This window comes from Lycium ferocissimum, chromosome 4, assembly GCF_029784015.1.
Source record: "Lycium ferocissimum isolate CSIRO_LF1 chromosome 4, AGI_CSIRO_Lferr_CH_V1, whole genome shotgun sequence".
Classification (NCBI taxonomy): Eukaryota; Viridiplantae; Streptophyta; class Magnoliopsida; order Solanales; family Solanaceae; genus Lycium; species Lycium ferocissimum.
Window position 1 is genome coordinate 36,170,012 of NC_081345.1, and position 17,446 is coordinate 36,187,457.

At 32.1% G+C, this 17,446-nt stretch overlaps 1 protein-coding gene across 2 annotated transcripts; it reads right to left on the reverse strand.

Moving 5' to 3' along the window:
* Positions 1–1,019: 1,019 nt before the first annotated feature.
* Positions 1,020–8,064, reverse strand: LOC132052626 (2-methylacyl-CoA dehydrogenase, mitochondrial). 2 transcript variants are annotated; one of them, XM_059444245.1, is made up of 15 exons: positions 7,876–8,064; positions 7,639–7,722; positions 7,479–7,536; positions 3,892–4,016; positions 3,641–3,685; positions 3,450–3,498; positions 2,944–3,053; positions 2,657–2,733; positions 2,387–2,437; positions 2,233–2,297; positions 1,968–2,122; positions 1,802–1,842; positions 1,657–1,711; positions 1,464–1,520; positions 1,020–1,347 (listed from the first exon to the last, which is right to left on the reverse strand). In XM_059444245.1, the coding sequence occupies exons 1-15, from the start codon at positions 7,984–7,986 to the stop codon at positions 1,210–1,212; spliced, it is 1,221 nt and encodes a 406-aa protein (XP_059300228.1). In that variant the 5' UTR covers positions 7,987–8,064; the 3' UTR covers positions 1,020–1,209. The 2 variants fall into 2 exon arrangements, with proteins under 2 accessions (XP_059300228.1, XP_059300227.1); XM_059444244.1 differs by having other exon boundaries at positions 1,020–1,356; positions 7,876–8,056.
* Positions 8,065–17,446: the final 9,382 nt, after the last annotated feature.

Genomic DNA, 17,446 nt, shown 5'->3' on the forward strand with positions numbered 1-17,446 from the left:
AATCAAGCTGCAGGTAAATTATTGCAGCTTAGATTATTTTAGAGGCTAATCAAGTTGTGGATTAATTGGCTACACCTGAGTCATGCCTCTCCAGACAACCTTTTGTAGAGTGATTTCTTGGACATGCCCATTAAGTTTAAAATTTGTGATTCATACTTATAGGTAGCTTCTTTTCCCTTTTCCGGTTTTAAAAGGAAAGAAGGGACTATTCATCTATGAACCAGCTTGAATGGATATACCTGTAGAACTGTAAAGTGACAACACCAAAACTTGGTCTCTTTAAGTTCCAACAATTGCATATATATATAGGAAGAGACTATTGGAAGCTAAGTTTCAGCCGGGCTTGAAGCGGACTGGTAGAATGTAATATCTTTTGTTGGTTCAACTCTTCAAGCTATTTTAAAAGAGTATAGCGAAAACAAAGAAAGAAGTCATCATGTTGTTTTTCATCTTCAGCATGTAATTAGATCTTTGAGCTTAGCCCAATCTGGATCTACCGAAACCAAAGAGCTGTGCATAGCGATATAGTAGTATTGATATTCGAGTTGCCCAAATTTAGTAGAAAATCAGGATAGTATGACCTAGAGGAGCTTGCCTTGGAATACAATGAAGGAGTCCAGAGCTATTGGATTATTTTATAACCCAAGGAGATGAATAGGATTATTTATATAACCTCGGAAATGGAACTTAGGTCATGATGTGAACCTGCTTATGAGTGGAATTTTGTTGACAAACAAATTCCTGGTGAAAGCAAACTTTTCTCCAATCGAGATGCTTTAATCATTTATGAATTCTATGCGAGATTGGGTTAGTGTGAAATGTGATTCTGGTTCAGAAATAAGAGCTATATGCCTAACAGTTAACACAGAGAGTTCTATATCGGAAAGGATGTGTTGTTTCTTTGTTATAACCTAATAGTAATCAACATATGAGATTTCAAATATTCTTTTAGTAATATAGTTCTTTTAATTCAGGAGATCGATCGGTAAAACATAACAAAGAATACTTTTGTAGGGTCATTTCCTTTTATATTCATATGGTAACTGGTCATAGCCAGGAGATCATTAAATAAAATATGAGACAAATATTTTTGTTAGAGATACAATTATTCAATCTCACAATATAGGGGAAATGAAGGTATTTTCTTATTCTTTGGGATTCAAGAAGAAAATAAATCATGTAGGATATATTCCTAATTCTAATTACTAATTATTTATTTTTAAAGAGCTCACGACCAATTACAAGTCTTCTGATTTCACTAGTGCCTGCAGCAATTTCATACATTTTGGCATCTCGTAGAAGACGTCCAGTTGGGTACTCATTTATATATCCATTTCCACCTAGACACTGAATAGCCTGCAATTCGTCAATTTAATTTTAAGTTATATATACTGACAATTTTATATTGACTTGAATTTAAGTTATATAAATTGTGACGGTAGTATTTCAAAAAAGTTCTTCACCTGTAGAGCAACTTGAGTGGCTCTTTCAGCTGCAAGAAGTATGGTCCCAGAGCAATCCTGATAATATGATTTAGGAATTTAGGGGTAAGTAATGACTTCTAAATTTTTTTCTCTGCCTGTATATATAATAATTATAAATTACAAAAGTATTTTTTTTTTTAAAAAAATGGTAACTGGGAAATAGTCAAAGGACCTTTGGATCAATCTTTCCATTGTCACAGTCCTTTGCAACAGCATAGACATATGATCTGACAATCCAAGGAAAATGAAATAGGCATAAGAATACAATATCAAAATGAGGATAAAAATTGAATTTAATTCGTTTCATAATCAATGACCTTGAAGATTGTAAAGCAGTGTACATGTCAGCAAGTTTTCCCTGCACGGAAAAATGTCAGATGGTTTTCAGTCATTCACTACACCCTCTAATAATCATATCATGTGATCATTGTTGTTAGAGCAGCTCAATGAAATAAGTGGCCTAAATAAAAGTTACAGTCGTACTTGTATAAGTTGATATTCGCCAATTGGTCGTCCAAATTGCTCCCTTTCTCGAACGTAAGGCATAACAATATCCATACATGCCTGCATTATTCCAACGGGTCCTGCTGCTAAAACAAGTCGTTCCAAATCTAGCCCGGACATCAGAACATACACTCCTGTACCAAAAATCGAGTAAATATACGAGATGAGAGATAAATGATGCATAGTAGATTTGGTTTAAATTTGGATTAATAAATCGATGTTGAGATTTTTCGAAAACAATTACCTTTTCCTTCCTGGCCAAGAACATTTTCTTTAGGAACAAAACAATTCTCAAATACAAGTTCACACCTGAAATTTGTGAGTTAGGTTATGATGGATAATATGAGATCCACTGCAACTTCCTCTATATAATTATGAATTAACCAATTCAAACTTACGTATCACTTCCTCGCATCCCTAGTTTGTCCAACTTCTGTGCAGTTGAGAATCTGCATTTTCAACAAATAAGGAAATTAATAACATTATTTAGACAAAGCAATTTTATTTAAGACATTATGGTGGGTATTTGAACTGCAATTTCATTTAACGGGGAAATTGTCTTCCTCTAGTGGTTCACTAATACTAGTATTCAGAATTTGAACTTTATACATTCGAATTTGAAATTCATTTATTCGGATAACTTGTATATATAAGTGAGAGGTACATACCCTGACATTCCTTTCTCGACGATAAATGCTGTAATTCCTTTCGAACCAGCAGTTGTATCCGTTTTTGCATAAACAATCTGATTAAAAGTTGAACATAAAATATTGTACCATGAAATTAAACTCCACAGTAATCATTGAAGAAGATATAATACATAAAAAAATTGCGTCTAACATCAAGTCAACAAGTTTGGAAAAAAAAAAAAAAAAAAAGTTCTACTAATCATGTCAATATGTATAAGTATTTACTAAAGCATTAATGTAGAAAGTAATTAAGAAAAGATATATACCAAAGTGCTAGCGACAGGACCATTGGTGCACCACATCTTATTCCCATTTAAAACATAGCCACCATCCACACGATCGGCTCGACACTTCATGCTAACAACATCTGACCCAGCTGAGCAAGTTCAGGAGAAAAACTAACTATCAATGTAGGTTTTTCATGAAGATTTTAGAACATAAAAGTGATGGAGCTTTGGAATCAACTACTAGCGCAAAGTTTGTTCGAGTCATACGACATTGTGGGACTGTTGTATTTATCCAGAAGGGGGAACTCAAGATTGACTACTACGTGCTTGAATTTTCATAAAGAGAGCGAGATATCCGCCATTAGTCTCAAAATTTAATTATTTTCCTTTATTTATTTTTCAACTGCGATTGTATTTTCACCCACATAAGGTTATTAAGTGTTTATTGTCTTTCTGAAACCTATGTTTCTCCTATTGGCAACTTCAAGTTCAGAAATGAGGGGGGAAAAACAAAGTGATAATGGAAGTAAATTAAGATCAATTACCATTTGGCTCACTCATGGCTAGAGCCCCAATGTGATCCCCGCTTATTAGCTTCACAAAATAAAGTCGTAAATAGAATTAATCACTACTCAAGCATTATATACAAACACAATTTTATGAATTAAACAAAAGAGGAAAAATAAAAAGAAATTATAAAGAGAAGTTGAATTAACAACAATGGAATTAGTAGAACCTTTGGCAAATATTTTTGCTTCTGCTTAGGGGTTCCATTTCTCACCTACAAATTGTCATCAAATCGTCCTGTCAGTGTATATAGTAGGAGGGTAGGGTCTAGGAGTACAATTATTTGAACATGCAGTACTCTACCGACAAAGCATATTAAGTTGATTGAATGAAAAATATCTTCCTAATCATACATATAAAATCAATAGAACAAGAGTACACATTATATATAAATGTACTTCAGAATAATAAAGCTGTTACCAATTGGTTAATGCAAACATTGGATTGGACACCATAGGAAACGGCAACAGCACCAGATGCACGACTAATTTCCTCCAAGGCAATGCAGTGGTACAAATAACCAAGGTTGAGACCACCATATTCCTCTATAAAAAAAAGTATTTGTAAGTGTGTGACAAGCTCACTAAAAAATCATGTCATAGACAATCATTTACCTAATATTTATGAATTATTGGCAAACGACGTTGAACCAATGCATGCAGTGGTAGTACACAAATTTTTACCCTATTTATATAGCATAATTTTTCAACGAATAACGTTCAATTGACTACCTTACACCCCTCTGCCTCCGCCCCAGCATGCATGACAGATTCGCAGTCCACAATCTTAATCCACTTGGCTATACTTACCTCTCGCCTATTCATTGTATTTTTATTATTATTTAAATTAGAAAACAAAAAATTCAAATTTGAATGTTTCTCTTCTTTCTTGTTCAATGGTATGGGTGGATTTGTAGTCCACAATATGGATCCACTTGGCTATATTTGACTCTCGCCTACTCATTCTATTTTTATCATTATTTAAATTAGAAAACAAAAAAAAATCAAGTTTGAATATTGCTCTTCTTTTTAAGGACATGGGTGCTTAGATCTTATTTTTTGGTGAAAATGTCTTGGGGACATTTCAGTCAATCTATGTGGTTTTAGTAGGCTTCGTGTAGGTGATATTATAGAAAAGGGAAAAGGGTCAAAAATACCCCTCTACTTTGGAAAAATGGCTAAAAATATCCTCCGAACTTATTTTGGGTCAAAAATACCCCTCTCATCCTTAAAGTTTTCAAATATACCCGTCTTGACGGGGGAAATTATCCCAAAATAACCCGAAATCATTATTTAAACCCGTTCCATCATTTAAAACATTAACTAAATAATAACCCATAAGATCCCTTTATTCCCCCGATTCCCTCAAACTTCAAACCTACGTATTGGGGGAATAAGGGATTTTATGGGTTATTATTTAGTTGGGTCGGGGTTTAAATGATGGAGCGGGTTTCAAATGATTTCGGGTTATTTTGGGGATAATTTCCGTCAAGACAGGTATATTTGAAAACTTTAAGGATGGGAGGGTATTTTTGGCCAAAAATAAGTTTGGAGGATATTTTTAGCTCCTTTTTCCAAAGTAGAGGGGTATTTTTGACCCTTTTCCCTATAGAAAATGTTATCCATTCACTTTGTCCAAATATAAATTTCCCTTGCTTTTTTTCTCTCTCTTTTTTTAACGTTATTTTATTGAAATAATTGTTCATAATATTATAGAAAATGCTGTAGCTATCGAAAAGATACATACATCATGTTGCACGACAGATGGTGATATCCTTGATTTTTGTAATGTGACGTATAGCACAGTTTTTCTCCAATCGCATAATTTTGATTAATTTGGCTTGTCCAAAGTTCTCTGAAATCTATGGTTGTCTAAATCAAAATTAAAAATGGCAAATAATCTTGTAAGAATTATAGATAAATCAATGGTATAGAGTTCCCTTTTTAGAGAAGAAAGTAATCACTCTGTTCACTTTTACTTGTCCCTAAATTAAAAATAGATTTTTATTTTTACTTATCCATTTTCGCATATTAAGAGAAAAATAATCTTTTTCTTCTTGTTTTATCCTCTACATTAACTACTTATTCCTCAAGTTTCTTGAGTCATACACCAATTAGCATGGGTATTATGATAAAAAAAATATACACTTCATTTATTATTTTTAGGTGTCCCACCACCCATTATGAACAAGTAGAAGTGAATCAATGGCGCATTTCACAAAGATAAAGAATGAGTAATTGAGACTTCCGGCAAGTAATGGATATTTTTATAGCTTGTTTTAGATTATAAATTTTAAATATACTATATATTTTTCAAATTCGATGTTGAATAAATGTGATAGAGGCGGTCATAGTTTTTTGACTAAAATGATGATAGATATGTAAAGGATCGGAAAGTTCAGCATAATGCTGGAACTTTAGTACTACAAATATATATATATATATATATACACACACTTTAATTTTCAATCGAATCACTATTTTATTGTCACCACAAAGAAAAGGTTACAAATGATGGTGGAGAACTAGGCCATGCCTTCTAATACGTGATGAGACTTTGGTAAAGCAAGTAGATGAGATTTAAAAGACTTCTATTTTGGCACTATAATTTATATGACCCGCCATAAATATCTCTATTTATGTTTGTTTTTTTCTCGCCCGTCTGTATCATTTACTCCATAAATATCTCTATTTATGTTTGTTTTTTTCTCGCCCGTCTGTATCATTTACTTCTTTGAACTTCTCTCTGGTCTTTCGGTTAGAAAGGACACTGATCAATTGTTATCCAGTTTGTATTTAATAGAATTCGTACTGATTGACAGAACAAAAATACTACTTCCTCCGTCCCATTTTAAGTGTCTTAGTTTGACTTGACACGAAGTTTAAGAAAGAAAGAAAGACTTTTGAATCTTGTGACCTTAAATTAAAGATGTGTAAAGTAGCAAAAAATTATTTGGATCTTGTAGTTATAAACTTGCCGTGTAGGATGTTGAACTTACTAAATATAGAAAAGGGCGTTCTTTTTGGGACTGACCAAAAAAGAAAATAAGACACTTAAATAGAGACGGAGGGAGTAGTACTATACTATCTAGGTGTTGTTTTCTTCGATTACTACTCCTACAGAAGACTATATAATACATTATACTCCTACAACCTAATTATCCTTTCTATTGGATAGGTATTATCCACCCTTTGACCTTAATATAATCATAGGTCTGGGCTTAAAAGTGTCGTAGTGTTCATATATTTGAGGCAAATACCTATTCAAACTCAGCGTTAATTTAATCAAATTGCGAATGTTTTGCATATAAATTATTATAACTTAACCATGATAAATGGTAGTATATATATTTCCACCTTAATTTGTGGTTCTTAAGGTTAAATTGAATGGTTTAATGTAAGCAGTAAATGTGAGTAATAGTGTGTTTAGCAAACTTTTAAAATCTGCTTATTTAAAAAGTGCTTTTCAAAAAATTACTTTTGCATAGTTCCAGTTTGTATTTGGCTAGTTAAATTGAAAAACACTTTTATCAATATTAAAGCAGTACTTTGTGCTTGGCCGATGTTCCAAAAATGCTTTTGGGTAAATTTTGTTTTTTAGCTTCTGATAAACAAATTATACTGCTACGCAAAACACTTATTTTTCCCTAAAAAATTTGGTCAAACAACTTAACTTTCTAACACAAGCATATTTTGAAAAATATAAGCACTTTTAGCTTCCCAAAAGCTTGACCAAACAGGTAAGTCTTTACCTTTATTTCATTGCTTATATGAATCCAATTGTTTTTCAATTACATTGTCAGTGTACAAAGAAATTATACTATCAGGTCAATTTCATTTGTTATTATAACAAAAATCATCTTATTTGCAAAATTACAAATTTCATATTTTAAGAAAGTTTATATATTACGATCTTCTAAATGATCTGACAATATACAAATTATTTGCACTAAGGTGTATGTATAACTTAAACTCTTTGTTTAATCATATGATGACTAGTTTAATTACCTGGCGCTGTAATTCCATGCAAATTAAAGTCCCCCATCAATTTCCATAAGTTAACCTCCTGAAGGCAAATCAAGGAAATTAAACAGACAAATAATTAATCTCCATAACCATATTTTTATTAAAATCTATAAACTTGGATCATAAAGATGAGTTTTTTAACCTTTGGAAAACTGTTCGTTTTGTCTATCTTTTCTGCAAAAGGGGCTATATTCTCTTGAGCAAACTTTGCTACACTCTCTTTAAACTGTAAAATTATGCAAACAAAACCATACGAGGACCTTTAAATAAAGGAAATAAAATAATGAGAAGTCTAAGGTAAAATACAACTTACACCCTCAAAGTTTAACTTATTGGTCCTTCAATATCAATTGAAATTAAAATTGGTTATTTAATTTACCTGTTTCTGAGTATCATCCAATAGTAAGGAAGTAGAAAAAGCAGCTTGCTGTGGTTTGAAGTTTTTCGCTATGGCAGAACTTAAGGCCCTGACTGCAAATAATTTCTGCATCTTCTATAGGTGTGTTTGGTAATCTGGGAGGAAGAAGACACTTTCTGACTGTGATGATTCTATATTTAATTTTAAATGAGGTTGAAGGTGATATGAGAGCTGTATTTATATAAAATAAAGTTGTTGTGACTGGGTAAAGTCTAAGTCATAGACGCAACCCACAATTTCCTAATATATATATATTCCCGTCATTTCAATTTATGTGAATTTATTTGATTGAACAAAAATTTAAAATAAAAAATTTATTTTTTAAACTCGTGATCTTAAATATATTATAACATGATTATAAGATTTTTGAGACTTGTAATCTTAAATATGTTATGATATTTGTATAGTTATAGAAAAAAAATCATTAAAAGTAAAATGAGAAATTTAAATTAACTTATTTCAATATTAAAAAGAAGTTATTCTTTTCCAAATGGTCTTGAAAAATAAGTGCACCTAAATCAAAATGAATAGCGTAAATAAACTCTTAGAATTAATCTTCATTAATTTAGCCTAATCTATTAGGCAGAACACTAATAATAGGCCAACATATAGCCACACAAAATTTTAGTACCAATTAATACTACACATACATAAGTTAAACAATAATAAAGTAATTATTATTATTATTATTATTTAAAATTTTAACTTAGATTATAAGACCTTTGAAACTTGTAATCTTAAATATGTTATGATATTTGTATAGTTATAGAAAAAAAAAGTCATTAAAAGTAAAATGAGAAATTTAAATTAACTTATTTCAATATTAAAAAGAAGTTATTCTTTTTCAAATGGTCTTGAAAAATAAGTTCACCTAAATCAAAATGAATAGCGAAATAAACTCTTAGAATTAATCTTCATTAATTTAGCCTAATCTATTAGGCAGAACAGTAATAATAGGCCAACATATAGCCACACAAAATTTTAGTACCAATTAATACTGCACATACATAAGTTAAACAATAGTAAAGTAATTATTATTATTATTATTGCAAGTTAAAATTTTAACTTGCATAAGTCAAAATTTTAACTTACCTAACCAACTAGCATGTTTAACTTTAAAAAAAAAAAAAAAAAAAAAAAAAAAAAAACTAGCATATTTAACAAAGCTGTCAAAAATAATTTATTTTGAAAAGCATTTTTAGCAAAATAGTTTTTTAAAGAAGTGCTAGGAGAGAAGCAAATTATGTTTGGTCAATTCATTTAAGATGAGCTTTTTTCAATATCGAATAAGCAAATTGTGATTGGCCAATTATTTTAAAAAATATTTTTGACCATGATTTTGTTATTTTTTTCTTAAATATCTTTAATTATTAATTATTGTGATTTATAGTATTTTTATGTAGTTTCTAAATATGTAAATTTTATTTTAAAAAATAAAAGTTCTATGTCCGAATTCACAACAAAAATTATTTAATTTAGCTCTCGCACTTTAAAACAGGTCACCTAAATTGAAATAGAGGTGGTAGTATTATTCTTTGAAGAATCATACCTTTACACACTCTTTTTAATTTTTTCTTCACGTTTCGAGCATTGCGAGGAGTTATTAAAAAAGATATTCTAGAATCAAGTCATCAATTTTCTTGAATCAAAAGTCATCAATTTTCTTGAATCAAATTTTATTGTTCTAACTTTCCAGTGTTATTTCTATTGCATATTTGTTATTTTTGTTATGTTTACTTCGTAGTTATAAATTATCTTTTTAATCATTTATTATAGTTTAAATATGTTAATTAGAAAACATGAATTCAGTTACTCAAATATCGAAGAAAAATTATTAAAAGAAATATATAAAAAATTATCAATAACTTTTCATCTCAAAACGTTAGAAAAACTAATTTCAAATATTCAACATTTTGACTATTGATGTATTTGAGCCGCGCCCTATCTGAATTCAGCCTAACAAATATTGCTTTCCATCTCTAAAATACCATAAGAAGAACAAAAATGGACATTTAAAGAAGGAAAATTTACTTGTCATAACTACTTCTAAGACCTATTTATGAATAATACTCCTTTGATTTTATTTATTGTTCATAACCCAAATTCTGCACATTCATCAATTTATAAATTAGTTTTCTCTCACCTCTCAAATTTAACCCTTCTCTTACAATTACGATTGAAGTTACTTCATCGGAAAATTGCACTGCAGGTGGAACTCTTCTTGATGGCATAGAGCATATAATCTATAATTTCTAACACTAGAGAGCTCGCGATTTAGTTATGGAGGCAACTCTTTTTGTTGATGTTGCTATAAAGATTCCTTTGAAACAGATTTATAAATCTCAAGAAAAGGAGTGACGTTTTGGTTTGTTCTTTACTTTTTCACGCCACTTCTTCTCCGCGTGGCGGCGGTGGTTCACGGTGGTTAAACGCATATCCACCTCCGATGAGAGTTGTGGGTGTCACCAAGTGTTTGATAAAATGCGGTATATTTTATATTTCGTTGTATTTCAATGTATTTCTAATTTATGAAACAATTTTGATATATTTCATTGTATTCCATTGTATATAAATACTACAATTTTATATTTCTTAAACAATCAACCATATTTTATTGTATTCCGGTGTAATTTTTAAATTTGGAAGTATTTCTAAAAGTTTGGAATGGAGTAATTTGGAGAGAGAAACGTGGGTTATTATGGAATAATTATGCGTGATACATGGTTGATTTAATTTGATTTACCATTTAAAATGAAAGAAATAAGTCCATATATCATATTTTGACATTTATATTTCGTGTATTTCAAAAATGCGAACTTTAACTTTGTATTTCCGTGTATTTTGTATTTCAAAAAACGCGAAATACAACGAAATATAACAAAAACTAGTTACGATTTGTAAATATAGAAAAGTAGCTATAAATTGTTAGAAGCTGTTAAAAGGTAGCTGTTTATGTAAGTTTCCCTTTAAAGAAAGCATATCATTATTATCACTGGGCCCCCCCGCACGTTCATCAACCGATACAACCGAACCATGCCTTTGGAGGTGGAAATCATCTACAACTTGAGGAGTATCGCAAGAAGAATCACTACGGTAGAAATTGGGTGTGTTAGCGGTTTTTAATTTTCTTATGTTCAGTTGATTACAATTTTTGAAAAATATCTTCTCTATATAAAAAAAAAAGTTTATTAAAAATAAAGAAAATAATTTCTTAGTAGAAATAGAGAAAATAAGTTACATATTTGACATTCAATATTTAATTGTTTGCTCCTCACCCTCTAATTGATCACCTCATCTTAACCACACCTTGCAACCCCATCACCATCACCTCACTACACTCTGTTTAAATCAGAAGAATACTAATGACGTCTAAATTCACTTCTCAAAAAGAAAGTTTACATGGTCGTCGCAATATAATTTACTCAACTATGGGTCGGGGTCGAATCCCACAGAGAACAATATAAAGGCGGTTAAGGAAGTAAAGAATTTATCATAAGCTAAGTCAAACCCCTTTTCAATATTTGATTTTTGATTTCAAAACTAACAAATATAAAACTAACCTAGAAAGCATGTAAAATGATCAACGGCACAAGCATAGATACAAGAAAAATTACTCTCAAGTAATGATCCAATGTATGTTACGATATTACAACTAAGTGCAAGTTTATGTTAATAGATAATGATTTCTAAATTCTCAACGAATGTCTTCCAACCAAATCAATAAATTTCACTCTAAGCTCTTCCAAGCCTTAGAGTTGTGTAGTTAAGCACAATCAATTGAACTTCAAGTTAACTTTTCTACTCCTAGCTCAAGTTGTTAGATGAGGTTTAAAACCCCAAATCCTTGTTAATTAATCTTTCTCAACCTCAATTTTCCTCTTCCGAGCTCAAATCGAAGTAAATAGGGACTCTTAGGGTTAGCTAATCCCTTATGAAACATTAACAAACAAGATTAACTAAAGAAACAAAGACCCACATCATTAGAAATAAAAATCATTCAATACATAAGCATAACAAGAGATTCAATCATAACTTTAACAATGTATATTTCCATAAACAAGATTAAAGTGATGGAATAAAATATAAACACTTAGATATACAATACAAAGCAAGAGTTGAAGAAATGGGTAGAGAAATTCTCATTGAGTGCCTCTAAATCTTCAAATCCTAGTGTAGTTTCTTGCTCCTAAGCTTGAAAATATGGCCAAAGATGATAATATTTTCTCTCATGTCTTCTTTTTATAGTTCCACAATCTTCCCAATTCAAATTTATAATTTTAGCCACATTTTGCGCTTCCAACCACTTCTCTCATTTTCTTCAATTTGACCTCTTTTTTACTTGTTTCTCACTTGGTTTCCTCCCGATCACTTCTCAATCATATAAAACCTGTAAAATGGAAGTAAACGACATTAAATTCACTATTTTCTCACTCAAACAAGTCAAAAGTCTAAGATTAAAGAAGATATAAGTTCGAAAAATGCTGACTTATCACACACCACACTGTAGCATGCATTTCATACTACATGAGCTTTATAACCGCAAAATGAGAGGCAAATAACCCACTTCACTGTTGTGTGAGATTTAGAAAGAAATAGAATTCTTTAACTGGCCGACACCGTTATGACATTGACAATATCATGAGGTGATGGCGTAGAGTATGTTACTTTAGTATAAACCAGCCAAAGGTTACGATAATACGACCTGAAGGAGTAATGTTAGGAAAGCAACTAATCTTGATCTTAGGGATAAGTGGGAAAAGGGAAGATCGTGTCAAATACAATACACATTATGAAGCCTATTTTAATTGACATCATAAGTGTGGACACAAGACATATTAGAAATGAAAATGGCAAGAGACTAAGAGAAGCCATAAGTGTAGACATGTCTAGGATATCTGCGGCACTTTATATGAGATGATAAGATATCATCATAAGTGAATAAAAGGATAGTAAACTCTTATCTTTGATCCTGAAAATAATTTTTAGTTTAAGAACTCCCAAAAATTAGGGTCATGCGGTCACAACAGTACACTCTGTATGAAAATCCGAAAGAAAATTTACTTTCAAAACGCTATATGTGAGTCATCCCATCTTGTGTGAGTAGAAAATGTTAGACTTAATGTACACACATAATGGATGATACATTGAATTACAGGTCCAAGAATGAAGTTCATGAATAAAACAACATGTAACGCCATTGTAACTATTTAATTAAGATAATAGTTATGCGGACTACTATAAAATGGAAGTTAGTTAAGTGAAGAACTCTTTATGAAGTAAGAGCTACATGCATGTCACATGATTCTACTATAAAATACAAGGACTTGAAGTACGTCATTCTCACCATCACATTTGAGCTGAAATTTCCTTTAGATTAAAGTGTAGTTGTTGTGGACAATTTGCTAAGAATTCACAAGCAATTTAGTCAGAAATCATATGGCAATTGATAATAATAACACACATCTATCCTAGAATAAGACAAATCTAAAGGGGAATTAGTAAGAATTACACTCGGAGATTAATCCGTGAAGGAATTACACTCGGAGATTTAATGCGGAATAAGACAAACTTTTATTATCAATTGCAGATATTGCAGTTAAGAATTCATAAGCAATTAACAAGTAGGAGAAAGAAAAATACAAGAGGAATTTGAAGAGGCAAATACCGAGAAAGAAGCAGCAGAAAAAACAAATAAAGAGGAAGAGATACAAGAAACAGATCAGGGTGAAGAGCAAGAGGTAAGTTCAAGAGGGATAAAGGGTACAGATAGGGTAGAACAAATAGTTAAACAGGGAAATACAAGTTCTGAACTGGTGACACAACAAAGCAGTGGTGGTTTAAAGAAGGGACAACTTGTTCCTACTAGAATTGGTACTAAATTACATATGGATACAGGGAACAAAGACTTAGATTCTCATTCTTTGGAACATAATCTAAAGGCAGTGGCTAGAGCAGGGGATGTTTCTCCCAAAGTGATGGAAAAAAGTATGGGCAGGGGAAAGAAGAAAGTAACAAAGGATAGTAGCTTACCTCTTGGAGGTGGGGTTCAAACTAGAAGGACTTTAAGTAAATCTAATAATCCATAATGAATGCCCTTATTTGGAATATTAGGTCTGTTAACACTATGGAAGCTTTTACAAGACTGATAAAGATGCATCAAAAATATCATTTTGGTTTTGTGGGGTTAATGGAACCTTTTCAGGATGTTAGCAAAATTGAAGAGTATAGAAGAAAAATAGGCCTACAACATGCTATGTTTAATGTGTCAAGCAAGATTTGGGCCTTTATAGATGATATGTTTGAAGTGATTGTACTGAGTGATCATCCACAACATTTGAGTCTGAGATTAAAAGTCATAGGGAGTCAGGAGAAAATGGTGGTTACTCTGGTTTATGCTAAATGTACACAAAGGGAGAGAATGGAATTATGGGAATCAATTGAAGATATGGCTATCACAATGCTACAGCCTTGGTTAATTGGTGGAGACTTTAACACCATTGTAATAGAGGTTGAAAAATATGGGGGATTGCCTGTTACAATTAATGAAATACAAGACTTTAGAAGCTGCATACAAAACTGTGCAGTGGAGGACTTGGGATATAAAAGAAGCACTTATACTTGGTGGAATGGGCAGAGTGGTGAGGATTGCATATTTAAAAGGCTGGATAGATGTTTGGGCAATCAAGCTTTGCAGGATAAGTTCCCGGGAATTGATATAACTCATCTAATCAGAACAGGGTCTGATCATACTTCTCTGCTGATATCATATTCAAGAAATACTGAACACATTCAAAAACCTTTTAAGTTTTTGAATTTTTGGGTCAAACAGGACAGTTTCTTGGATGCAGTGAAGGCTTTGTGGACTGCAGATTTCATGGCAAATCCTTTCACTATTTTTCATCATAAATTGAAAAAAGTGAAGATTGGATTAACTCAATGGAGCAAAGATACTTTTGGTAACATATTTAAAGAGATTGAAACACTGGAGGATGTCATAAAGGTGCATGAAGGGCAATTTGAAATGGACCCATCTCCTACCAATAGGGAAAATCTTCAAAGAGTTTAGGCAGAACTAAATAAATTTTTTGCATCTGGAAGAGGAATTCTGGAAACAGAAGGCTAGCATGCAATGGTTCCAGGATGGTGACAGAAATACTAAGTTTTTCCATGCATATGTACAGGGAAGAAGGAAGAAATTACAATTAAAGAGGATACAGAATAAGGCAGGAAATTGGCTTGAATAGAAGGAAGAAGTTGTGGAGGAAGCTATCAGATTTTATAGAGATCGGTTCACAAGAGAGGAAGATCCTACTGACTTTGAAATGCTGGAGCATGTTCCACAACTTATTTCTGAAGATATGAATACCGAGGTGGAAGAACTGCCTATTGAAGAAGAGATCAAAATCATTGTTTTCAGTCTGAATGGGGAAAGTGCAGGAGGACCTGATGGTTTTTCTGGTTTATTTTATTAATCTTGCCGGGATATAATCAAGGAGGATATTGTTAATATGATAAGGGCCTTTTCTGTGGAGCAGAATTACCAAGATTCATTACTCATACTAACTTCGTCTTGTTACCAAAAAAAGATGTTGTTACAACATTCTCTGATATGAGACCAATTAGTTTGAGCAATTTTGTGAATAAGATTTTTTCTAGATTGATTCATGAGAGATTGGTAAAGAGATTGATAGACATTGTCTCTTTAAATCAAGCTGGTTTTGTTAAAGGGAGGAGAATAGTGGAAAATATCTTACTTACTCAGGAAATTGTAGCTGATATTAGATTAAGAACCAAGGATGCCAATGTGGTGATGAAATTGGATATGGCTAAGGCATATGATAGGGTATCTTGGTTGTTTTTAACCAAAGTTTTAAGGAAATTGGGCTTCAAAGAAAGACTGATTGATATGATTTTTAGGATTATTAGCAACAATTGGTACTCAGTGTTGATAAATGGGCAGCAGAATGGATTCTTTCAGTCATCAAGGGGAGTAAAACAAGGGGATCCTCTATCTCCCACTTTGTTTATTTTAACTTCAGAAGTTCTCTCAAGAAACTTAAATGCTTTGCATTAGAAGAATCAGTTCAAGGGTTTTGGAATGCCTAAATGGAGTCCAAAGGTCAATCATCTAGCATATGCTGATGATATGATTATTTTCTCATCAGCAGATGTGTTATCTATACAGCTTATCATGAAGGTATTGCAGAAATATGAAAAGGTGTCAGGTCAGAAGATTAATAAGGAGAAAAGCGCTGTGTATATGCATCAAAATGTTCCAGGTGATATTAGTGTGACTTTGGAAGTTGCAACTGTATTGGCAGGAAGGCTTTTTCTTTTACATCGTTAGGTTGTCCAATTTTTCATAGTAGAAGAAGGAAGGATTTCTTCAATGGGATTTTATTGAAAATAATGAACAGACTTCAAGGATGGAAAGGCAAGATGCTATCTTTTGGGGGAAGAGCAATTCTGATAAAACATGTTCTGCAAAGCATGCCAATACATCTATTATCTGCAGTCAACCCTCCTGACTGTGTGATAAAACAAATGCATAGGATTTTTGCTCAATTTTTTTGGAATAATAATATAGAGAGGAGGAGTAGGCATTGGTCTTCTTGGAATCATCTTTGTTTACCCACTAATGAGGGAGGGTTGGGGTTTAGATCATTACATGATGTGTCTTTGGCTTTGTATTGTAAATTATGGTGGAGTTTTAGAACTAAACCCTCACTTTGGAATTCTTTTATCAGGAATAGGTATTGTAGAAAAGAAAATGTTGTGGTAGTACAGTGGAAGTATGGTTCTCAAATTTGGAAGAGAATGTTACAGGCTAGGGATATAGTGGAGCATCAAATTTGGTGGCAAACAAAGATGGGAAATTCTCTTTTTTGGTTTGATAATTGGATAGGGATGGGGGCTTTATATTATGCAACTGCTGGAGAAGTCTATGATGATAGAGTTCAAAATGTGAGAGATGTGGTGGTGGATGGAGCTTGGGATGTCAATAAGTTATCAGGTTTGCTTCCAGAGGACATCACTCAGCATATTACAAGCACAATATCACCTCCCAGTGAGCATAAAGGTATGGATAGGCCATGGTGGTTACTGAATAACACTACTAAAAACTGGCAAAAATCGATGACGAAAACAGACGGACCACGTCGGCTTTTTCAATGAAACCGACCCTTTACGGTCCGTCGATTTACATAGCCTCGCTTTTTGAAAACCGACGGACCACGTCGGTTTTTTCCGATGGACTGCGTCGGTTACGTGGTCCGTCGGGTTTTATCCAATAATTTTAAAAAATTAAAAAAACCGACGGACTGAGTCGGTTTTTTTAATTTCTGATTTTTTATCTTATATAAAAACAATATATATTTTATGAAGTGCATCGGTTTTTTATTTAAATTTTTTTATTTTAAATAAAAAATCGACACAGTGCGTTGGTTTTTTCATAAAATTTAAGAATTAATTTCCAGAAAACCGACGGACTAAGTCGGTTTTCTGGAAAATTTCCAAATTACTTTCCGTAAAA